This window comes from Orussus abietinus, unplaced genomic scaffold (assembly GCF_000612105.2).
Source record: "Orussus abietinus isolate OABI.00-Male unplaced genomic scaffold, Oabi_2.0 scaffold50, whole genome shotgun sequence".
Classification (NCBI taxonomy): domain Eukaryota; kingdom Metazoa; phylum Arthropoda; class Insecta; order Hymenoptera; family Orussidae; genus Orussus; species Orussus abietinus.
Window position 1 is genome coordinate 339,986 of NW_019394232.1, and position 24,247 is coordinate 364,232.

General features: G+C 41.3%; 5 protein-coding genes across 12 annotated transcripts; 3 read left to right on the plus strand and 2 right to left on the minus strand.

Moving 5' to 3' along the window:
• Positions 1 to 65: 65 nt before the first annotated feature.
• Positions 66 to 2,174, minus strand: LOC105703338 (mesencephalic astrocyte-derived neurotrophic factor homolog). Of its 2 annotated transcripts, none has more exons than XM_012431676.1 (5): positions 2,007 to 2,174; positions 1,425 to 1,525; positions 1,217 to 1,341; positions 991 to 1,132; positions 66 to 851 (listed from the first exon to the last, which is right to left on the minus strand). In XM_012431676.1, the coding sequence occupies exons 2-5, from the start codon at positions 1,507 to 1,509 to the stop codon at positions 676 to 678; spliced, it is 528 nt and encodes a 175-aa protein (XP_012287099.1). In that variant the 5' UTR covers positions 1,510 to 1,525; positions 2,007 to 2,174; the 3' UTR covers positions 66 to 675. The 2 variants fall into 2 exon arrangements, with proteins under 2 accessions (XP_012287099.1, XP_012287091.1); XM_012431668.2 differs by having other exon boundaries at positions 1,425 to 1,536; positions 2,007 to 2,161.
• A 256-nt stretch (positions 2,175 to 2,430) lies between these two features.
• Positions 2,431 to 7,886, minus strand: LOC105703440 (coronin-6). Of its 5 annotated transcripts, none has more exons than XM_012431844.2 (6): positions 6,869 to 7,583; positions 5,474 to 5,685; positions 4,250 to 4,731; positions 3,697 to 4,075; positions 3,357 to 3,599; positions 2,431 to 3,178 (listed from the first exon to the last, which is right to left on the minus strand). In XM_012431844.2, the coding sequence occupies exons 1-6, from the start codon at positions 6,897 to 6,899 to the stop codon at positions 2,999 to 3,001; spliced, it is 1,527 nt and encodes a 508-aa protein (XP_012287267.1). In that variant the 5' UTR covers positions 6,900 to 7,583; the 3' UTR covers positions 2,431 to 2,998. The 5 variants fall into 5 exon arrangements, with proteins under 5 accessions (XP_012287267.1, XP_012287271.1, XP_012287269.1 ...); XM_012431848.2 differs by lacking the exon at positions 6,869 to 7,583 and adding an exon at positions 7,784 to 7,886 and having other exon boundaries at positions 2,999 to 3,178; XM_012431846.2 differs by lacking the exon at positions 6,869 to 7,583 and adding an exon at positions 7,735 to 7,840 and having other exon boundaries at positions 2,999 to 3,178.
• Positions 7,887 to 8,689: 803 nt separating this feature from the next.
• LOC105703458 (CCR4-NOT transcription complex subunit 7) lies at positions 8,690 to 12,134 on the plus strand. Of its 2 annotated transcripts, none has more exons than XM_012431876.2 (7): positions 8,690 to 8,853; positions 9,097 to 9,234; positions 9,623 to 9,790; positions 10,222 to 10,381; positions 10,588 to 10,864; positions 10,948 to 11,088; positions 11,171 to 12,134. In XM_012431876.2, exons 2-7 carry the CDS (start codon positions 9,219 to 9,221, stop codon positions 11,297 to 11,299), a joined length of 891 nt encoding a protein of 296 aa, XP_012287299.1. In that variant the 5' UTR covers positions 8,690 to 8,853; positions 9,097 to 9,218; the 3' UTR covers positions 11,300 to 12,134. The 2 variants fall into 2 exon arrangements, with proteins under 2 accessions (XP_012287299.1, XP_012287298.1); XM_012431875.1 differs by having other exon boundaries at positions 8,693 to 8,853; positions 9,605 to 9,790.
• Positions 12,135 to 12,583: 449 nt separating this feature from the next.
• LOC105703428 (protein mesh) lies at positions 12,584 to 22,184 on the plus strand. 2 transcript variants are annotated; one of them, XM_012431821.1, is made up of 16 exons: positions 12,584 to 13,021; positions 13,876 to 14,117; positions 14,203 to 14,390; positions 14,914 to 15,229; positions 15,496 to 15,664; positions 15,824 to 16,081; positions 16,154 to 16,347; positions 16,441 to 16,586; positions 16,817 to 17,098; positions 17,584 to 18,053; positions 18,212 to 18,486; positions 18,586 to 18,860; positions 19,091 to 19,242; positions 19,315 to 19,497; positions 21,372 to 21,522; positions 21,647 to 22,184. In XM_012431821.1, exons 1-16 carry the CDS (start codon positions 12,619 to 12,621, stop codon positions 21,738 to 21,740), a joined length of 3,798 nt encoding a protein of 1,265 aa, XP_012287244.1. In that variant the 5' UTR covers positions 12,584 to 12,618; the 3' UTR covers positions 21,741 to 22,184. The 2 variants fall into 2 exon arrangements, with proteins under 2 accessions (XP_012287244.1, XP_012287243.1); XM_012431820.1 differs by lacking the exons at positions 21,372 to 21,522; positions 21,647 to 22,184 and adding an exon at positions 19,830 to 20,934.
• A 216-nt stretch (positions 22,185 to 22,400) lies between these two features.
• LOC105702458 (radial spoke head 1 homolog) lies at positions 22,401 to 24,191 on the plus strand. Its single transcript, XM_023432694.1, has 6 exons — positions 22,401 to 22,466; positions 22,789 to 23,008; positions 23,149 to 23,375; positions 23,506 to 23,619; positions 23,794 to 23,949; positions 24,018 to 24,191. The coding sequence occupies exons 1-6, from the start codon at positions 22,401 to 22,403 to the stop codon at positions 24,189 to 24,191; spliced, it is 957 nt and encodes a 318-aa protein (XP_023288462.1).
• Positions 24,192 to 24,247: the final 56 nt, after the last annotated feature.

Genomic DNA, 24,247 nt, shown 5'->3' on the forward strand with positions numbered 1-24,247 from the left:
TTTATGGGTAATGAAAATGTACTTTTCTGAGGAACTGTAAATAAATTATAAAACGAAATAGCAACTTAATGTTAGAAATATCATTATAATATAGAATTATGCGAAGTAGAAAATACAGCAATTAGGCTCTGACCATTACAATTAAATTTTGAAGACAATCAATTGTGAAATTTATGCAACCTTTGAGAGGGTGCGTCGTTGATCACATAAAATTTAACGATACTTTCAGAATTTCCAAACTTCCCAATAATTTTCACGCCATACATGTTGTATACACAACATTAATAAATGTTTATTCTTTTGCAGATTTAATTAAAATAACAATTAAACGTTAAGTAATGTTGCCTCGTATCACGTGACCTGGTTTCCTTTTGACAGAAGTTTGTTCTTTGCTAACTTACTCAGACCTACAGAGTCGTAGCCACATGGGAATTAAAAACAAAATTATGTGTGACCATGTTTGTGAAAGAAACTGTGATGTGTAACAGATAAGGCATAATTTCCAGGCCTAATTGTAGAAGTACTCTCATCTTGCAAATCTATCTGGTTCTCCCGAAATGTATAAAATCATCATCGCAACGCTTATGCGCTTCTCAGTTGACTTTCTGCAGAACTCAGAGGATCACCAAAAGTTCAATGGAACTAACACAATTAATCCGTCGGAAATAGTAATACTCAAAGTTCAGACTTTGCACTGTTTGAATATCTAGGCTTCAGCTCTTCGATGCGCTTAATGTAGTCCCGCTTCTCTACACATGCTTTGCACTCTTCGTCCCAGTCGTTCAAAATCTTCTTGAGATCCCGCACTTTCAGTTTATTTAAGTCTACTGTGTTCCAGTCGATTTGCTTCTCTGTAAATCGTCACAAGAGGGACTGGTTATTTAGAAGCAATTAGAATGAATGTTTACACAAGAGGACATTCTACTTTGCCGATTGAACTATTTCTAAGTTATGAAGTAAAATGACTTCGTAATCGTATGATAAACATACCATATCGTAAGTCACAAATTTGAGCATCCTTCTTTTTCAGCCTCTCGCACACCTTGTCGGCAGGCATCGACCACGAAACGGGTTTACTCAGTTCGCCTAATATACCCGTTGCCGATTCTTCGAGGCCACCCATGTAGTAACACTGGCAAAATAATGTTTATCTTCACTACTCGATGATTAAATACAATTACGATCGTATCATAAATCTAAACGAAAGAATACTTACAAATCTGTTTTCCTTGGATTTTGTCGTCTTACAGAATTCTTTAAACGCTAGTTCTATTTTCTTCGTATCCTTCTTGACCTCGTTACTTAACGTCCCCGCAAATTTATTTACAGTTGCTATGCATACTATTAAAAAAAGGCAATACAATTATATCAAAAGATAACCAGAAATGATTACACCTAAAATTCTTAACAAGTTCCAATTTTACCTTCACATTCTCCTTCTTTCAGAGCATACGCACTGCGCCAACTTCCCAAAATCAAACAGACCGCCAAAAAATGTCCAAGATCCATTTTCTTCTTAGTTTTTCTATAAAATCACTGCAACATAATTTTAAATAACTTTTAACTCGTAAAGATTAGTGCAAAGGATACAAATTTATATCTAAAGAATAATCTATTACAAAACCCAATAATCTACTAGAACGACGATGGTAATGAAATATTTAATAATGTAACTTCCTTTTCATTATACATAAAATAAGGGGAAGAAATGCCGTCTTGACTCCAAAAGTTTAAAAGCACTCGAACCGAAAAAAGTACTTCATCAAGATAAATATCTACGAAGAATAATATCGATCAACGTAAAACAAAACAGTTACAGCGAGTCAGCAATTCTGGATCAGACATTTATTAAAAATAACTCCCCACATGTCATAAAGAAACGAACTCCGTGAATATGAAGTGCACGTATAATTAGAAAATAAATAAACTCTCGATTGAATTATATCGAACCTGCCGAGAAAAAGTCAGGTTAAAACAGATTTAAAATTATAGATTGACTTAATTACCGCAGACGAAACGGCTGAAAATCGTTGAAAATTGACGTTTGGTAACTAAGAGGAACTCGTCGAACACTTGGCAGAAGTTCTTTCGTACACGCCGACAATTCGGAACTCCAGCTGGCGAATACTGATTGGATGCACGAGTAATAGGACGCGATCAACTGGTAGGTTTGTTCGTTCTTTCGAGGTTAGGTTAACGGAATATTAGCGACGAACGTGGTGGATACGGTTATAAAACGATGAGCGGCGCTCGAGTCGTTCGAACTTGTCCAATTCCACGTTTCCATCGCCCTCCTAAATCCGGGATTTATCAGGTCCGGATTGACTAAACCGTCCGTCTCCCCGCATTAAATAAGTAATTTACACTGTGTAAACAATCTAAACTCCGGTTAACTTTAACTGGGCAACTGGATCTCCAGGCACAAACGAAAGAACAAACGAACTAGGATTAACATATTTATTTATCGAACCACGTAATTATTAAGAGGCAGAACTGTTCCATTCGAAATATAAAGTGCTTCCATTTGTATGCGCATACAGTAGCGAGTTCAAATGTAACCTTAAATCGTCGAGACTTTACAAAAAGAGAGTGAGGCCTCCCCCGAGTCGGAGGCCATTCTTTCCCATAAGAAATGCCCCATTGGCGAGGGTCTTCCGTTGAAATAAAAAAATAAGAAGCAAAGAAGAGAAAGGAATAAAGTGAAATAAAGAAAAATACGGAAAAGAGTTCCAGTAAAAAAGAAAGGTCCTCGTTACTTAACACGTTACGGCGGCGTTAAAGAATTAGTCGTTGCCGAGTAAAGGCACAGAATCACAGAATTCGGCGGATACTAAACGGAGATGCACGAAAATGACAAGCTAATACGCTCCCACAATAAATCCTTTCAACGCACGTTTAACAATACCTAATATTTACACAAACGGTTGGTATGAAAAAATAGTACGCGTTTTTATCTTTATTACACAAGTATACATTGGTTCGCGGATCCAATGAAAAATCAAACCTCATCCGGAGCGAGGAACTCCGTGGCCGTGGGCGAGAGTGGCTTTTCGCTCCTTTCCTGCTCCTTCATCTGCAGAGTGACGGCGGTCTCCAGGACTCGAATCCTCCCCTCGTGCTTCACGATAACCGCCTTTAGTTTCCTTATCTCCTCGGTGAACTCTTTAATCACATCCTCCTGAAATGCCAGATAGTTCTTTAGTTCAATCTTCCACTATACACGAAAGAGACGCAAGACCTCGGGCCCCAATAGTTGAGACGACTACAACAGATGGCGCTGTATCTCCGTCTGATAATTGTCGTCTGCCTTACGTCTAAACCACTAATTACGGCTGTTAACAGTTATTATCGCTTACAGAGATGCCTGCAGCAGGTTGGGCGGTATTCTGCGTGACACCGGAAGCGACCTTAGTTCCTTTACTCAAGACGTTGGCCTTTTTGTGGACCTTCAGGTCGCTCTTCGACGCGGCAGGGTGGTAACCCTCCCTCAGGGAGATCAGAATGGGCTCGGCATTCGATCCACCTTCCCATTCCTCGGCAGAGATCGCTGCCGTGTCCCCGCTGGTATCCGGGTACAGGTCTTCTTGGAAGAGCTCTGACTGGAGGACCGAAGAGAAAAAGACGACCCGATCAGAGATGAGACGTGTATCGCAAATGTAAGGGAACGTTCTCACCTAGGTCCTGACAGAGACGTACCTTTCTCGGGACGGTCATAGAAATAACCTGGCAGAAACCAGAATTGTTAAGTCGATAAAACCGACTGATTTCACAGCTGCTGACGTCGCAGCCACGTTTTGGCATCATACCAATCCCTCTTTGAGGATCGGGTGTCTGGAAAGTATTGATGTAGTGAACGAAAGGTGGCTCAGGGGTAATTTCAAAATAGCGAATAACAGAGTCGCCCTTGCCACATAGGTAGACCAAATTCGTGTCGGGATCGTAGAGCGGGAACATCACTCCATTGCTTGTATCCAGTTCTACCATTACGATGGGCTCTCCGAGCATATCGGGAGCCCTCAGGGAGTACTGTCTTTCGGACATTTTACTGAAACCCGTTGTGAAGACCAGGCCACCCCTGAAAAGGTTGAGAAAAATTTGTTAATCGTGCCACATGGTTCCCAGGGTTCCCCAGGGTTTCATAGAATTCGGCTTGCCTATCCTAGTCTTCGCAATAATTCCTACGCCATGCAGTTTTTTAGCCGTATCTCCCAGGGTACGAAGACCCGGAGCACCGAGAATCGAGCCGTACCTGAGGAAGATGGCCCTCGTGGCTTTGCTGCCCTCGTGAGCCACCGCTTCCTCGAGCACCTCCCCGGTCCTGGGGTCCAGGATGCGGATCCTCTTGTCCTTACAGGTGGTGACCAGCCTCGAGCCGTCCCAGTTCCAGCAGGCCGAGTACACCACGTCAGGGTGGCAGTCTATCCGCACCAAGGCATCCCCAGTCCCCACGTTCCAGATGATGACCAGGTTGTCGGAGCCGGCGGTCAGGAGGACGTTCAGGGCGGTGGGGTGCCATAGCACCAGGCCTACTCTTCGCTGATGAAGCTGAAGGTCCACCACGGATTCGGTCAGGGTGCGGGAGATTCCCCCGTCCGGGATCTGCCAGATCTTGACGATGCAGTCCTCCGAGCCCGAGGCGATGACGTTGTCGTTGTGGGGGCACCATGCGATGTCCAGGACCGGGCCCTTGTGCCCGCCTACCAGAGGATGGTCCGCCGGTATCCTGCCCACCTGGGACCGGGGAAAAATGTATATTAAGGTGATACGAAATAGTCAGCCTATGTATATATTTATCCGATTAGTTTGAAATTTCACCACGTGAATATGGAGGCCCTAAGGTAGACCCTGAAACTCGGGAAATTTCATTTTTCATACAATATTCATTTATTACGGACTAGGACCAACACCACGTGGTCCGTGACCACGTGGTCCGCGACCACGTGTTCTGAAACTTCACCACGTGGTCATGAAGGCGAACCAGAGATGTGTAATTGGTAAAAAAGCTCCCTTACGTCGCCTTGATAAATAAAAGGGGGCTTAAAAAATTAATAAATTCTCTGCCGACCAAAAATGAAGATTAGCAGGATGATATTCGACAATGTCAAATTGTGTTTGTGTATTCCTATCGACGTGATAATTTTGATATAAAAAGAAAAAAGAAATTCATCGCTGTTTTTCTAAGGAATTGTAGAGAGCTTTAAACGATAACGAAGTAAACTAATAAAACGTAATTATAAATAGAAGTACAGTCGAAGGGCAGGGTGCAAGACAGAGACAAAATCTGCATCCAGGCTATTTTCAAGAAAACGAACATATGATTTAAAAAAAAAAAACTAATGGAAAATTGTAACCGTGCGTGTAAATAAAATTCAGTGCACACGTTCAATGGATAAATAAATAAATGCCGATGAGAACGCATCGTGGGCCTGTCTTGCCCCTCGCTGTTCGACAATGTAAATAAATGTTAAAGTACCTTATTGTGTGGTAAAACTATAAAAGCACCACCTCCCGCCGATTCAACGATAATTGCAAGGAATTTAGGATTAACCGCGCAGAAGGTCGAATCCCAGGATGACTTAGATACTCGGATATTATCGTAGCAATGTTCCCGCTTCAATGCAGTCCCGTATACATGACGGAATTTACTGCTACGCACCACACGAAAAGACATACCTGCACCTGCACCTACGGTACAATCAAATCAATCATTAATTCATCAAACAATAAAGGCAGCTCGACTCATATCCAGTCGCATTTAATTAAAAGAGTAACTTAACGTCAGGGATAAGGTCGACAAAGGATGTTAAAAGTACGCGGGTAAATTTCAGGGGTGATGCGATGACTAACGTAGTACCACCAGGGTTGGGTAAGAAAAATCCCCTAGGTAATTTACGTACTCTTTTTATACAGTAAATCCCTAGGTATTTTACTGTACAAAATTTCACACGATACGGAAATTACGTGAACATGGGACTTTGTTTCTGCAGTCCCTATGACTTAGTTGTTACATAATCAAAAATAAAGGCTACTGGAATGATTTTTAGTTACATTTAGTATTAAGTAATAACGGTAATAATGTTAATGAGGTTAGGGATGGGCAGGTGAGACCGGTGGTGCTGCGATGACGAACGTAGTATCACGTTTAACAACCTATAGAAATAAATCGCCTTGGAGATATCTCTCCGATGTATTATTACGTTATTAATAAACAAGATGTAACGTATGACTCTAGTGACTTCCAGTTATTTTTAATAGCAGAAGTCGCACCAAATCAAATCCAGACGTGCTGCACAAAGTTTTGGCAAGAGGAACGAAATTTCATGTAGTCGTGCCTAATGATATAAAATTAGGCGAAATTAGTTAGGCACACGTTATTTCACACGGGCCGCAAGACGCCTCGGCGTTTTTACGTGTCACACTCTCGGATAGGTAAGAAAACGTGTTTTAGTTAGGTGTTATTGGCAAGACCGAGATAATGCAAACAGCCGTGCAATGCCAGTCCTCTACTCGTTTCTGACTCGTTGTCAATGACTCATGTGCCTATTTACTGAGCTTCGACATCAACGAGACTGACTCGATTTGCACTTTTTCCTTTGCATACCACAGGACGAATCGACTCTGCATTTCCCTTGCAAAGTTCGTCTCCTGCAGCGTTGCGTTTCCTTCTTCCGTCACCGATATCGACACTTCCACGGTTTATTAATCGGGACAGCTTTTGATAGTTGAAAAATATGTATCTTTACCTGATATATATATTATGTATATGTGGAAATATAAATACATTGCACAATGTGAATCCTTTAGAATTATGTATTAACATAATAGGACTAAATTCTAACGATTAGAAAATCCTCGAGAATTAAATTACCAAAACATGCGAGCAGTTTCTTGGATCCCATTGCACAGGAAGTTATCTAGGTTTTCATGTGGAGATAACCGAGTGGTTTTGTTCCTTCCGGTTTAGCTTATCACTTGGTAACATTATCACCGAGCGTAATGATATCAAAGAGTGCTTACGTGCACTTGAGACCCAGAACAGGATGACGGTAGACACAAAGTAACCATACCTTGGAATCCCTCGCAACGATTGCATTAAAAATACGTTCCGATAAACCTCGCCGAACCGTTCTCGACCTCTAACACGTAATCCATAAATTCCTCCTAACCAGTGCCGATTAAATCCCCGTTTCCAGAGATTCCAAAGTACAGCTTACCGCTACGTGCTTCAAACCCCATAAGGTATTCCTCCGGTGCGATACGCACGATCTTACCCTCGTAAACGGAGGGTCCGTGTGACAGTTGAGTTAAATCTGTCAAGTGACTCGCAGCTTTGGCTATCTTATACTCCGAACAGCCCAATGGGCAGGGACCGGTGATAACAAAAGGAGCACGCACGCTCTCAACTCATGAATCATTCTGGATTCTCTGCGAAGGGAGCATGCGACCGATGCAGGGAAATCGTCCAGGTGGGTCGGAGGGCTCGCAGGGCTTCGTTGACCTCCCAGCCAAGCCAAACCGAGCGAGGGCTTAGCAAAGGGTCAACTACCCCGAGAGACTCGGGAACTTCGTTAAATAAAGTAAAAGAGGGTGGTCGGGCCACTTACATTAGCGAGGTGAGCGAGAGACCGACACACTAATGTACACTCTGGCTCTGACAAGACACACAGTAAAACCACACAGCTGGTAAAGGCTTAAAGCGCATTTTGGTGATCGCGCAGTCCATGCAACGCATACTTTTCTCTCTCCTCGGGAGTAGTCAAGAAGTACGAGGAATACTTCGTACCTCGACTCGCACACGACCGACCAATGGACTGACTTTAACTCAAGCCAGATGGTATTTCCAGGGAGGGCCGCCTGGTAGCGCTAGTTGCCACCAAAAAGCGGAAACGCCTGCGCAACGCCTTATTTGGTTATGCACACCCTACCCCGTCGCCACCCGTCGAGGCACCGCCGCCCAGAACCGCGGGAGCCGACGCCTAACCTAACTTTCCGATTCCGCTCCCGTCCAGGATCACGCAGGGTCGCGTAATTCGAGGTTCTTTACCTTAAATACTTCCCCTAAGTATTTCACGTGAAATCCAAGTAAAATACCCAAGAAATTACGCGACAAAGATGGCGGGACTGTAACCTCACTTTTTCAAAGTGGCCAAAGATATACATCACTTGTGAATAAACATTTTAGTAAGGAGAAAAGAGAAATTGAATAAAGAGAAGCAAGGAGAACCATTAAAAAGATCTAGGCTTGGATATTCTAGTTTCCCCATACATCTCATGGGAAATTTTGAATTTTATGCCTGTCAGGAAATAGGAACTGCGGGAACGTAAAGTCCCATATTCATGTGATTCACGTATAAATTTGTTAAGTAAAATACCTAGGGATTTACTGTAAAAAAGTTCGCAAATTACCTAGGGGATTTTATTTGTCCAATCCTATCCCCGGGTACACCTATCTGTCTGATTGCTGCTCTATTGCGCCATAGGGATGTTAGGGAATGAGGAGATGTTTAAGAATTTTTCACCAGATCGGAAACTCGGTAGAGTTTCGCACCAAGTACATTTGAAAGCCTGCGTGAACGGCACTCGAGTTACAGAATCGACCTAGTGATGTCATTTCTTCAAGTCTGGCTGTCCTGCTAAAGTCATTAAGCCAGTTCTGATGAATGTACGAACACATTTCGTCTTATTCTCTGAAGGAAAGAACCGTAAATATTTTTAAAGGAAGCAAACATACATGAATTTCTGCACCGTGGCCGTGGTGTTGCTGTCGCATCGGAGAGTTTGTCAGAGATTTCACCGAATCCAATAATTTGGTATCCACTGAGAAGTGATGAAGCTGTTAGTTCTTGTCAAGAGGTATTTAATTCCTCACTTGTTACACGTTTATCGTACATTTAAGATAGGAGTAAGTCTCAGTCACCCATTTAACGTTCGTTCACTTTGACTAACCTATGTCTTGATCTATGCTTATCGACTGCGATCCCGTTTTGTTTACCTACTTCGTTTTAGTTCAGCAACAACCAGGGTAATTCCTATCCTTACGTAGAGTTTGTATGAAATTATACGATCTACTTACGAATGGCATTGATTCTGTTTCAGGATATCGTGGATGTGGTCTTCGAACTTGACATTTCATTTACAGTGATATGAATGCGACGAGAACCTGACAGACAAGTTTTAGGACTGGGATACTTTCCGCTGAGATACTAAATTTCAACCTTATGCCATCAGCTACAGGTATAACATCGGCAATTGTACGGAATAACCATCGTAAGGGTAAATGTTTACGTTAAAAAAAATAGGCAGTGCTTGCGGCGAACGATTTAGTCATTTGATATCGAGGTTTGTACCGTGTTTTAGCATGGTACACCGGTTTAAAATAATAGTACAAATATTAGAATAATAGTAGAGTTGGCTACCATGGCTCTGCTATTGGTTAGTTTGTTTTGTAAACAGCCAATCGAGTGTCAAGAATTATTAAGATGGCGGCTGTGTCACTTGTACAAGACTTTACTAGCTGGCGACAAAGCTCGAGGAGGATGTAGAAATGGTTATTTCGTATTTTGAAAATCGTAGGTTGTTTTGTAGAACGGTTGCCCTGTTACAGGTGGAGTTAACCCCATAGGCCAGAAGAAGGGAGGGGCGACTATGCCCAGCAATGAAGAATGTGGAATTCGTGATGTTTGGGGACATAACTTAGAGGAGGAATTCCGTACCATACGTCAGGTCGTGCAGCAGTACCAGTACATAGCCATGGACACTGAGTTTCCTGGAGTTGTCGCCCGCCCTATAGGTTGGTTACGTCTAGCAAAGTTGCAAGCGTGACGTAGCATAAGGACCCTCCAGTTCCATATCACGGTAATATGTATTTCGTTGCCAAGTTAGTTGATAGTATCACTGACGACTCTTGCTGAAAATTCCAATACTTAAAAATTATCATAAATAGTTCCTATGTCATCTGAAAAATCCGTGGTAATCACGGAACGTTTATTAAACAGGGAGACACGTTTAATGTTTTAGAAAGATTAATACCTAAGTGCCGTTGGATAGTATAATCAAATTACAACGCTTTCTTGCAAAGATCGTGAGTACTACCGTTTACTTGGCAAGGAGATACGGGTTTGGAATTTTTTGGAAAGACCCGTAAAGTGGGAGAGCTCTTTATGCTACTTCATGGTTGCGAGGATGGTGACTACGTTTGAGTCGACGTACGTTTTGACGCAGGTGAATTTAGGACGAGCGCCGACTACCAATATCAGTTGCTGCGGTGTAACGTGGATCTCTTAAGAATCATTCAGCTGGGATTGACGTTTCTAGATGAATCGGGTAACACACCGGGCGGTAGCTACACGACATGGCAGTTTAACTTCAAATTCAATCTGCAGTAAGTCTCCGAGTACTTGCAGATAAATTTATAGGGATGCTGAAGTCGATCGAAAGGATCTAATCGATCCAAGCATTATATAAAACCCTTAAACGTGTTCTCAAAACTACATTTTTGCATGCGTCGCAGATGAAATCTGAAAGTCAGGCACCGATCGATTGCTTGATAGTATTATTTAATTATTTATTATATAATTAATCATTCAGGGAGGATATGTACGCGCAAGACAGTATAGATATGCTACAAAACAGTGGGATCCAGTTTAAGAAACACGAAGAGGAAGGCATCGACCCACTGGACTTTGCGGAACTGTTGATGACTTCTGGCGTTGTACTGGTCGACGACATCAAATGGCTATCCTTTCATTCCGGATACGATTTCGGTTACTTATTGAAGCTTCTAACGGACCAAAATTTACCCCAGGAAGAAAGTGAGTTCTTCGAACTCCTTAGGATATACTTTCCGACGATTTACGACGTTAAAGTGAGTTGCGTCCTGTCTAGACGATCCCGCGGAGTCTATTGAACTCAATTAAAGCACTTCCTTCTCTCTGACTTTATTTCCAGTACCTTATGAAGTCCTGCAAAAATTTGAAGGGAGGTCTACAGGAGGTTGCGGAGCAACTTGAACTGCAACGAGTGGGTCCACAACATCAAGCTGGCTCTGATTCGCTCCTCACTGGAATGGTCTTTTTTAAAATGCGAGAGGTAAATCCACACGTCACAAGAGTCGAATAGAAAAAGAAGAAAAGGATTCGTTCAAATGAAAAATTAATAAAACTTGTTTCAGATGTTCTTCGAAGACAATATCGACGACGCAAAGTACTGCGGCCATTTATACGGCCTGGGCACGTCGTTCGTCGTAAACGGCTCTGGCGGATACCTCGACAGTAACGGAGATAATTCCTCGTCCTCGTAATGTTAAAACGATAACCGAACGCGATCATAATAGATTATTTCATTACTAAAAGAATAAACTATTACAAAAAAAAAAAAAAAGAACAGTTTAACTCGATGGCCAAGCACAGTTTATGTCCACGTTGCCGCTCTGACGTTAAATGGGGCCCGACGTTCCTGTGACACGTTCTATTCGCAATTTCTGCACATTTTGTATTCTTTAACACGCTATGAACGGAGTTTTTCTCTCCTCTACGTTGAACGGTGTCGACGGGAGACACGATTTGACGCGACATAACACACGCTGTGCATCCGCGGATGGAAACATGTAAAATAGTCACTTTATATATGACAATTTGACAATATTGCCATTAGAGACGGAAACGCGGTACGAAAATGTCCCCAACACTTGTGTGTCAACGCGGCTGTATCAAAAGCTAGGATCGCTTCCAGGATTAATTAACCCATCCATTGCACCGTGTAATTACCTCGTAATGTTTCCCAATAAGCGAGAACCTCCCTTCGGTCTGTCGGGGCGTTTTTTACGGTTACACTTTTACGTTTCACTCGCCGACACGGAGAAGGAAACGGGCGCAATGGGGGATAAACGAGAGGGAGAGAAAGAGCGAAAGAGAGTGTGTGAATGTTAAGCCAGCGCAAAAACGCTTTCTTTTAAACAACGGCCACCCGGAAATCTTGTATTCCGAAACTCGAGGTGCCGCATTTTTTATTTCCGCTTAGATGGTCGAAAGAGACAAAACCACACAATTATTCTGTTCTGCGTACGTCGCATACGTTGCCCTGTAAAGTATACATGTAACAATAAATCGAATGTTTTGGTACATTTTCAAACAGTCCGCAGACCGTTCGAATCATTCGAGAATCCAGAAGTGTCCGATAATCGTGAAATAAACAAAAATTATATTTTTATTATACGTTCAGAAATTAAAAAACATAATTTCGAGGTATCTTTATAGATAGGACTAGGTACACGTCGTTGAGATTTTCAAGAAATCTTTCAGATATCTTCGAATGAGACCCATGAGACATCTTAAGAAATCCCTCCCTCTAGATGTATTAGTTATTAAATTTGTAAATTATTATATACTCCTAGGGTGTGTAACGAAAAAAGCGTCCAACAATGCCCTTCCGATAAGTAGGCCAGAAGGGCCCTCCCCTTCGCTCTCTCAGGTGTACACGCGGTACAGGTACAGGAGATAAGTGTTATCGTAGAGAAGCCAATGATATCAGTATCGTTATCATCGTTCGGTCGGCTCTATATCCTAGTCTCTCAGTCGGTTGGAAGAGTAGCAGGTTAATTGGCCTACCTCGCGGTGCGAAATGCGGCCCAAAATGCGGCACCGATCGGTCGGGATCTTCCAAGTTTTGCTAATCTCCGGTTACCTAACCAGCGTTTACTGCCAGACCGAGAACGAGAGCTTCGAGAGCGTTTTCGGCCTGAGGGAATCCCCAGAAACCGAGCCAGCCCTCGGGGACTCCCAGGACCAGGGTGCTGGACACGTGGGGGTCCCCGAGGAGGGCCTGGAGGACCTGGACGAGACGGGGCATCCCGAGGAACCCTCGAACCAGGATAAAAGACCCGACCAAAATGGGGAAATCCCTCTCGAGGCTACTCCACCAGATCATCCTGAGGAGCATCCTCTGGAGGCGCCGGAGTCCCCAGGACCTCTTGGCATCTCCAGGAGGATAAACCTCGATAGAAGCGGTAAATATGTCGCTTATGGTGAGTAATCTCTTATCAATGGGCGTGACCGTGGGTTTGTTCTCTTAAGGCGGTGCGAAAGTGAGGTCGGACTCGTTAATGAAATTTTTGGAGAAAAAAAAAAGAAAAAAAAAATCTGGATGTATCGAATTGATGCAAACTTTAGAATATATGTATGGAGGGATTGAGGAAGGTCCTGACGCCCATGAAATTTCAATTTACTTTAATTTAATGCTTCTATTCGCTGAATGAGTCTCAAGAAAGGACTAACTGGGATACGTATATTGCTCCATTCGTCACGTTAACGTTGATCAACGCTTATCAGTCTTTATCATGCTTATACGTTGACATGAATCGACGATGAATCACTGATTTCAGTGATTGTACGCTACACCTTTCGTAAGAATTGGATTCGTGGAAGTTGTACGGTGAGGTGTCTCTTTCATCTTTTTGGAGACGATTCGATTTCTTTTACACACTTTTTTCATGATAAGGTGTATCAGAAAATATGAAATTACACGAAGGATCTCTAGTCTCCTCGAAAGGATGATTCTGATATTTCCTACAGTCTTAATAATAGGTATATTTATTTTAAAGCATTCCAGGGTGACTGATAAGATACTCTGAAAATTCATTCTGATTATTTTCCCCGTTTGTTTATATTTTACTGTGCTACCCTAATGTCTTATGAAACGTAGGAAATAATATTAAGTTTGTTCATAGTCATAATTAATATGAAAATTAATAAGGAACCATGCGATCCAATATATGGCAAGTTAAAATGATTAGATATATCCTGCGGAAAAATTTCCTTTCTTTCTAGGATATGATTTAATTTCATATCGCACTTGATTGTTAATTAAGAATTCCCTCAGATTCGGATGCACCTGACGCCGATCGGTACGCCCCTCGACCTGAAGATTCGGTCGGCAATTACACAATTACCGAGACCAGATTACGGGAAATTCGATCGAAATTTATGTACTGGTATTTCGACAAAGGCGGTGATAACGACATGGGCGATTATCAGACCGACATTCACTCCTCCACCCCGCAGATTCACAAGAACTTCAACTTTCAACTACCCTTCTATGGATTTCGCTACAATTACACCAGGGTTTGTTACATATACAAGTACCATTTGTGATACAGCCGTAAAAAAACACGGTGAATTAATTTTAATAATTCTAATCTCCCTCTAGTTGTCCATGAATGGCTTTTTGGAGTTCAGCGATCCACCCGAGCATTACACCTACCCCCTCGTATTTCCCATTAAGGATTGGCCCAGGAAGAACGACCCCAGCTTCATCGGCATCTTCTTCAGCAAATGCCGGATAGGAAAGCTGAGACCCACAGACCTAGACCAAAGAAGCCCTGGGGTGTACTTCAGGTACACGGGAATCATCTAAGGGAAGTTACCCCAGGTCGATCTCTCCGATTTCATTTCTTTTATAACATGTTTCTTTTATAACATTTTTCATTTCTCCTCATGAGAAACGTCCCACGAGGTGAGAGAAAAATTTTATAAACAAAACCTCTTTGATGCCACTTTCACATCACCTTAAAGTGTTTAACCCTTTGCGCGCTACGGACCCATTAGTGCGTCCGACGTTTGGTTCAATTTCCCTTGCACGCGCCGACGAAATTCGCCCGTAAGGGCTTAGCGCTCAAAGGGTTAATGGCAGAAAAAAAAATAAAAAATACGTGTTGCTTAGTTTTTAGTCCACTATAACATGTTAGGAAAGAAATGAAATCGGAGAGATCGACCTGGGATGCCTTCCTTGTAATTCATTTTATAATCTATTGAATAATTGTCGAGATTTTGTTATCAAATATATCCTGTCTCATTTTGAGCGTCCTAGAAATAATGTCAAGAAGTGTTTTTTTCTCGTTACGGAGTTATTAACTTTTAGATTGGAGAGAGATCTGCAAACAAGGACGGATAAGTTTGGCGTAGAAATGCGAGAACGAGTTAAGTGGGACATCCGAGAAGGTGTGGTAGGATCAGACTCCTTCCTGCCGAAACACGCGGTGATAATAACTTGGAAGAACATGTCCTTTGCCGGAGGTATCGACAATTCCTTGTACACGACTAACACCTTCCAAATGGTCCTGGCGACCGACGAGGTGTACACTTACGCGATTTTCAATTACCTGGACATCCAATGGACCAGCCACACGGAAGCTGGAGGAGACACCACCAAAGGAGAGGGTGGAGTACCGGCCTACGTACGATAATTTAATTTATTATCATGAAAATTCGCAGCCGCCGAGAGAAATGTTTCCAACAAAAGTTACTCCCCTTTTTCCATACAATAGAATGTTGCAATGAGAAATAGGGCTTCCATTTAAAAAACTCAAAGTTTACCCTGAAATTACTTGAGAAGGACCTACGTACTTCCCCCTTGAAGTCAAGAAATTTTTCTCTCTTAAATTCTTTCTCGGAGAAATTTTTATCGGGGTGTTATAACAATAAATATTGCAACGTTTTACAGATAGGGTTCAATGCCGGGAATGGAACTCAAAGTTACGAGTACAAGCCGTATTCTCAGATGTCCACGTTGAGGGATCTGACGGGAAGAGGATGGGCAAATGGATTTCCTGGACGGCACATTTTCAGGATCGACGAGAAAATTATGCTCGGTACATGTAACAAAGACATCGGTAAGTTCGCCCGACCGAAGGTACGGTTTAATAAAAATTCCTTGGAATTTTCTAACATTTTTCTGGAACTTCCACCCTAAGAAAAGTACTTCCATCTAACCGAAGAAAGGTTGCAATTAATTCTTTGTATTTATAATTTCATATTTTTCTATGCAACAGCTGGAGCTCATCTGCCGTTGGTTTTCGCCCCAGAAAGTGGGAACATGCTTGGAGGCACCGTGGTTAATATTACCGGTCCATGTTTCGATAAAAATGATAAAGTAAGGTGCCGATTCGATACCGAAGAAGTCGTGGGAACAGTTATCGATACCAATCGAGCTATTTGCATTCAACCCTTTGTACAAGCCGAAGGATACATCAGATTTGCAGTCGCAATCGGTAGTGGAAGGTACGACTGGAAGGGGAAATATTTCATAGGTAAGATTTCATTTTTTTCCCCATTAATTTCCATAAAGACATACATGCTAATTAATTTATATCTCGACCCAGAAACACCAGCGACGGCTACAGAGAAAATATTCTTTTCAACTAGAGCCGTACACGAAAGAGAACCCACAGAAATCCACATAACATGGAACAAGTACAATTTGACAAGCAATTTAAATGCCGCGGTGCAAATTTCATTATGGGGATATCGCGAGACGACCATTAGACCCGAACTGGAGTACATTGATATATTGGAGGTGCATATTAATTACAATGAATTAATTTATTACCGTCGAGAAACATTTTTTTTTTTAAACAAGAACAGTGCACTTAAGTGATAACTGTTTTAGGAAGGTGCAACAAATACCGGAGCATACACCATTGCACCTCCCATGTACAGAAACAGAGAAAATCCTCGGCATCAGGACATGTACTTTGGATTTATTCAAATTAATTTAACTAATCCCACGCAGTATTCCGGATTGGAGATTACACCGTAAGTGTGCCATGGATACGATACAATGGAAAGCTCAATTGTTCATAAAACTTTTATACGAATTTTTCAAACTATTCGGTAAACCGAATTGGGAGAAAAGTTTAATAAACAAAAGCTCTTCGACGTCACTTTCGCATCGCCTTAAGTAACGAAAAAAAATTCAATCGATTCAGCCGAATATTTTTCCGCGTGAGATCATAAATATTCCCGACAATTGTAATTATTTTCAGTGTTCTGTGGAGCAAGCCTATACCCCTTGGATGGTACTTCGGACCACAATGGGAACAAAAGCATGGATATCGGTGGCCTCAACGACTCTGTGACAAGTGGATCAAGGATGACAGATATTTGAAGAATTTCGCAGCCGAAGTGTCACTTTGTCCATGCACCCTCGAGCACGCCTTATACGATAAAGGCCGGTATCTTCCCGACTATGATTGCGATAAAGATTCCAATCCCGATTGCTATTACAACCGAGGAGCCATCCATTGTGTCAAAACTGGAGCACCAAAGTACGTAACCAAATTGAATTAGCATTACATCGCTTCCTGTAGAGGGTAGAAAAATTAAACTAGGATAATTAGGCTCCGAAAGATGTACAATGCCTCCCCTGCAGATACGGCATCGCCTGTGCAGGATGGGAAGGCATTGATGTCTCCCAGTGTACAATGGCGGACGTGAATGTCTCCCCTGCAGATACGGCATCGCCTGTGCAGGATGGGAAGGCATTGATGTCTCCCAGTGTACCATGAAACACCGACGATATAATCCCTTAGAATGCTCTATGTAGATTATATTTAAAATAGTAACTAATGTTTGCAATTGCTCCAAAGTATGTAATCAAATTGAATTAGCATTACATCGCTTCCTGGAGACGGTAGAAAAATTAAACTAGGATAATTAGGCTCACATAGATGTACCATTAAATACCGCCGATCTTATGATTCTTACAATACTTTATGTAGATTACATTTAAAATAGTAATTAATGATTGCAGTTTGGATGGGTCGGAGCAGCAGTGCTGTTACGATAAAAATGGCTTCCTGATGCTGACCTACGACCAACAGTGGGGCTCCCGTCCACATCGCTCGCACAATTTGGGATTTCTTCCATGGAACGAAGCGAACAAGGTCCCCAGTCTTTCGAATTGGTTCCACGACATGGTACCGATGTACCTCTGCTGCCTTTGGCAAGAGGAACAAGCCGTAGGGTGCGAAACTTTCAGGTTCGAGAGAAGACCATCCCAAGATTGCGTGGCTTATCAGTCGCCAGCCATTGCTTCCGTTTTCGGGGACCCACACGTTGTAACATTCGACGGCTTGGAATATACTTTCAACGGGAAGGGAGAGTTCGTATTGGTCAAGGTGGACACCATAAAAGACAAGTTGGACGTCCAAGGAAGATTCGAGCAAATGTCGAACAATTTTTATGGAGAAGTTCGCGCTACTCAGCTGACCTCAGTGGCAGGTACATACCAAGTACAACAATTATTCCACATGTTTATATCATGTCTACCTAAATATCCATTCAAGTTGATGCGAAAGTGGAGGCAGAGGTCTCGTTTATGAAACACACCTTGGAATAAATCCATGTATAATGGTAATTTTTTTTTTTTTTTCAAACAGCTAGGGGCAACAATTCAGCTACGATAGAAGTAAGACTTCGTCCTCAACATGCACAGTGGAGGTATCGCCTTGATGTATTTGCTGACGGAAGACGTGTCTACTTTGATAGGCAATCTCTGAAGTTTCAACACTTCGCTGGAGTTGTAGTGTACACCCCGACTTATATTTTAAATCAGAGCGAAGTGATAATTATGTTCGATACAGGTGCTGGGATTGAAATCGTTGAAAATCAAGGCTTCATGACCGCCAGAGTTTATCTACCATGGATATACATGGTAATATTAGAAATTAAATTTTTTTCAATTGTTCCTTATTTCCGGTCCGACCAGAAATTGCTCCTTTTTTATCGCGAAATATGCATTTTACAATTGCAGAACAAAACAAGAGGTTTAATGGGAAACTGGAGTTACGATATTACGGATGATTTCACAAATCCCGACGGAATAGTCTCCGCGATAAGTAATATTAATAATTTCGAGACCGTCCACCGAGAATTCGCTATTAATTGGCTTTTAGAAGACAGAGAAGACAAATACAAGGGAGCTGCGTTGTTCACAAGAGAATTTGGTAGAACGGCTAGTTATTATGCAAATCGCACATTCGTGCCGGAATGGCGGAAGCTACCGGAAGAATTTTTGACACTCAACAGGTAAATGAAAAAAATATGAACCGCCTTAAAAAAAAATTTTTTTAAACTTGCAAATATCTCGGAAGAAAGTAAAACGCATATTAAGACGGTTCATATTTGTTTAATTACGAAAACTAAGGGTAAAGGAATATAAAATTGAAATCACTACCACCCTTCGTTTCTTTTTTTTTACGGCGACTTCAAATAAGATCCAAAATTCCTTCTAATGAATAAATATCCTTTTTTTTCAGGACTGACGACATAATTCGAGCTCACGACCTTTGCGGAGATTCGTACCAATGTCAGTACGATTATGCAATGACACTTAATCGGGACTTAGCTCATTTTACGAAGAATTACTACGACACTTATACTCAAATAAGGGCAATTAATAACAGAAGAAGTAAGTGGCTCGGATTTTATTTCACTCGACCATTGTCATTTATCTTGAATTTTAATTTATTTTCCCGTGCAGCCATTTCCTGTGGAATTTTGGAGACGCCAAGATTTGGCAGGAAGAGCAATTTTTTATTTATTCCCGGGACTAGAGTGACATTCGAATGCAATCAGGACTTCGTGCTGGTTGGTGATCAACGAAGAGTTTGCACACCAGAAGGACGATGGAATGCTCCCGAGTACGGCTACACGGAATGCCTACGTGAGTACTTGCATGAATACCATTATCAACAAAGAAAACAACAAAATGATTTACCAAAAGTGGAATTAAACGAAGGGGTATCCCACGTAGATACCCAAGATACGAAGGGAAAATCACCGGAAAGGTTGAAAAATCAACAATTAATCGTCTTAAGGTGACATGAAAGGCGTAAGAAATTGGTACAAGATAAGTACTTCTATACGTAATAGATTTTCACGTATCGATATGTACGTAGAGTGGTCCTTTTAAATCACCTTAAATCGATGGGAAAATTGGCGAAATAAGATGTCTCACCTAAAAGTCTCAAACATTTAAACTTTGTATGAACGTAGGTCAGATCGAGTATGCCCAGCGAACGGCTTGGACGACAATGGGCATAATTAGTGCGGTATTAATTCCCGTGATAGCGTGCATCGCAGGTGCATTCGTGTGCATAAGAAAGTCCCAGGTGCAGGAGAGCTCGGTAAAGTCCTGGCGGTTCTCCGAGAGGAGTGATAACGATAACGACTCGCCGGTATCGCGGCATAGCACGTCGTTGAAGTCATTCGTAAGACCCACTTCCCCAAGGGGCGAAACCGGCCCTGGTGGGATAAGTCCAGCTAGAAAACGGAGAAGTTACGACGGGGTTTATCGGACCCACGAGCCTCTTCCGAACAAGCCTTTCATAGATTTCGAGGAGAAAGACTTTGACTTGAAAGAGCCCAATTCTCCGACCGGCTCTGACTCTACCACGGGCTCTGATAAAAAACCTGCTAGCCCGAGTAGAGAAAGTGACGTTTAAGGCTCTACATAAATTTAGAATATTCCACTGATGGGATAAGTGTACTTTGTACCCCTAGATGAAGTTTCATCGAACCAGAGATGATATCGTTCCTTCGATCGGTACCAAAGAAATGTCAAGAGACTCGGTAGAGTTTCGAGCCAAATGCATTTGCGCGAGAAACTCCCCTAGTAGCACTGAATAATTTCTAAATATTTCTTTGTAATCTGCGCTGAATATCTCAAGCGACAGATTTTTTTAAAGATTTCTTGTAGACTTCATTCGAAGATATCCGAAATATTTATTGAAAATCTCAATGACATATTTAATATCAAAAAGCTCGGTAGAGTTTCGAGCCAAATTATTTCACTCAATTGAGCTCTAATTAATCATCGTAATTCAGAGGAAATGTTACGTCCTATTTATTCGAGGTTCACCCGCGTACTTTGCATACATATTCGTAGGGTAGTTAATATTTTTTACTGAACGACACAGTGCCTTGGATCATTGTTAATGCATACCGTAGTTGTGGAATAGAAATGCGCTTTGTTATAATGATTCGATATAGCAATAATCAGGCGATTCTTATATCCAGGATGTATGGTATTTATTTGTACAACAATTGTATCTTTCACTTTACGCTATCCGGAGAATTAATAAAGCTTTTCCATACGTAACAACGATAGGAAATTTCTATTCCACAGCATTGCATTATGTCGTAATTAGTTTGAGACTTTTAAGGTAGATCGTCGTAGTGGAATGGAAATTTCCAATTGAGTTTTTCTGTGAAATTTCCAATTCCTCAAATCCGCCGATACATTTGCAAATCAATCATTTTGCAACTTGTAATACCGTAGCAGATGCCACAATATAAATTTAGTTGAACATTTCAGACATCACGCTACGGATTTAATTTTCACTTAAATTTGTTTAAGACCTTGGAGTGGATTATTCAACTGGCCGCGATATAAATATATTTATAATTATATCAAAGAGATATATAAGGCAAAATCGATTTTATACATATACATTATGGGAAAAATAATGAAAATAATTGCGATAAAATCAACTAATTAGCGAAATGAATGACAACGCCTCGTTATGTAAATTACAGGCCAACAGGAGTATAGTTCTCGTCAAGCTGGCATAACTGCGGGAATAATTATGGCATGTTTGGTCCCATTGTTGTTAATAATTGTTTGCGTAGCAGCGCAAGCGCTAAAATCACGCAGAAAGGAACGCGAGCATGAAGAAGAAATGGCAAGGTACCGTGTCCATTTTGCAACATTGTTAAAGCAAGGGAGAGAACAATCGATTTTAACAGAACATAATTCATTATAATGAAATGAACACTAAAGCAACATTATGTAATTATTAATTTTCCTTTAGATCCCGCTACGTACAACTACAGAGGATGAAGAGATTACAAGAAGAAGACGAAGATCAACCCCCGAGTCCAAGCAGAGCAACAGTTATCGACTGAATGGTTAAATAAATAAATAAATAAATAAAAAAAATATCACAATACTGCCATAAACTTCATATACTTCATAAAGATTCATTTCATAGTTCGAACGTTTATGTAACTTTTGTGCGCAATTGTAGTCACCTTCGTCCATTATTCAGTAGAATTAGAAAACCCGGGAGTGTTGATATAGAAGTACATAAATTATTTATAACATAATAAATCACATAGACAAATTGCCTTTGCAGTGCACCGTTACCCCCGTGCGAAAATTATATACGTTATATATTACATATTAGTATAATTATAGAATATAATTTTCCTGATAATATGAAATCTACAACCTTACGCTGTCATTTTTCTAACATTTTCTACATATGACGTTGCATTTTGTATGATAGATATTAAATGTCTATAACGTTAAATAATCTACCTGTACTAATTCAGAAACAAGCACTAATAAAAAATGTAGTGTCTATCTTGTCGATCGATTTAATTTTTATAATTTCTGGATTTTTGTCTCTACCTTCAGGTTGGACTTCATCGATATTATTTATCACGAGGCCTTCCGCGTGCCATAAGAATTTTAATTCCTTAATAAATGTTGTTCGACCTTCCTTAAACTCTTAATTTTTGTTAATATCCCGAACATTAATCGAATCCATTTCTTAATAAACAATGCCAACGGATCCTGAATTCATCCGACCGGAAGACGGCGAGGACGATAAAGGGGACACTTTAGGGGTTAGTTAAATAACGATTATAATTCAATTAATAATCCTTTATAATAATTGAAACGGTTATTAATTACGCTAATAAATTTCTGTCTGTCTTCATGTTGGACTTTATCGACATTATTTATCCCGAGGCCTTCCACGTACCATAAGAATTTTAATTGCTCAATAAATGATGTTCGACCGCAATAATTGAAAGCATTATTAATTACGAATATATCCGTTTTTACGAATATCCGTAATTACGAATAATCGTTGCTTTAAGAGCGAATCAATAAAAGGGGTGGATATCTCCTCTCAAGGGCATAAACTAGCTGCAATGCAATTTGCAGACATACAAAGGCCAAAGGAATTTGCATGGCGAGAGACACGGAAAGGGGCAGGTTATTTTGCCAAACGGGGATAAATACGTCGGCTCGTATTGCAAAGGACTTCGCTATGGGAAAGGACTTTACGTCTTCAAGAACGGGGCCCGATACGAGGGAGAATGGAAAAACGGTCTGAAAGATGGCCGAGGTACCTTTTGGTACCCTGACGGTACCTACTACGACGGTACAAATAATTCCACTTCTCCCCTTCCTTTCATATAACATAGAAAAACTCGTTCCTCAAGTATTTTACCTATATCAAGGAATCCGGTAGAGTTTCGAGCCAAATACATTTTTCAGGGAAAAAAATTTTTTTTAATACAGGGGAGTGGAGGCACGACATGAAACATGGATTCGGTCTGTATTGTTACATGAATAAAGACACCTACGAGGGCTCCTGGAAGAGAAATCGTCGCCATGGACTAGGGACGTACATTTTCCCATCGACAGGAGCTAAATTTATGGGGACGTGGGTAAACGATCGCATGGAAGGATCAGGACAAATAATCCACCCTCGCCACCGTTTCCACGGATCCTGGGAGGGGAATGTTGTACGTATTAAATATAAAACAGATATAAAAAATAAATATAAAACCTTCGCAACCAAGGTACGAATCCGAAGGGTCAGGTTGATTTTTTAAATTGACCCTTAATGAATTAAAAAAAAAAAAAAAAATTCAGCCATTCGGAACAGGCTGCTACACTTTCGAGAACAAGTGCATGCAGCTCGGCCACGTCGTTCACGTCCCAGATCCTGACTTCCAAGGAGGAGAAAAGGATTCCAGTGTCCCTCTCGTAAGTGTCTTAACAATTAAAATATATTAATAAGCCCTCTAATGCGGTTTCTAGCTCTTTAACCATGTCATATGGAGTGGAGGAGCCATTTAACTCCTCGTAGCCACTTGGCCGAGAAATCCATATCCTTACGTGTAAAACTAGGATTACTTACATGACTTGCTTTTTAATTAGGATACCCAGGATAAAGGAACTGCCGAGGAGGAGAGGCAGGATGTGTCAGGGATTATTCCCTTGAAAAAAGGAGTACTTCCTCTATGGCGTGCCAGAACCATTACTCCTTACAATCCTGACAAGGTGCCTGCAGATCCTGCGCCTTTACAGGAAGAGGTATCTGTCGAACACAGCTTATTAAAAATTATCCAAATTACCAAATTATGAATTACATATCTCGTCAGGATTCCCTGCAGACCCTGGAGGGAAAATGCGAGAGCAGCATGTGGCTCGAGGAGGATTATCTTAAATACCCCCAGGAGTACTACGGCGAGGGCTACCTCGACGAAGAAGACGTCCAGGAACCTCGGTCCGAGTTCCCTGAAATCGAAGACGTACCTTCATCTCCTGCGCCATGACCAAATAAATACAATAAACCGGGCAGAGTGTAAAATCCGACTGACGCATTTTTATT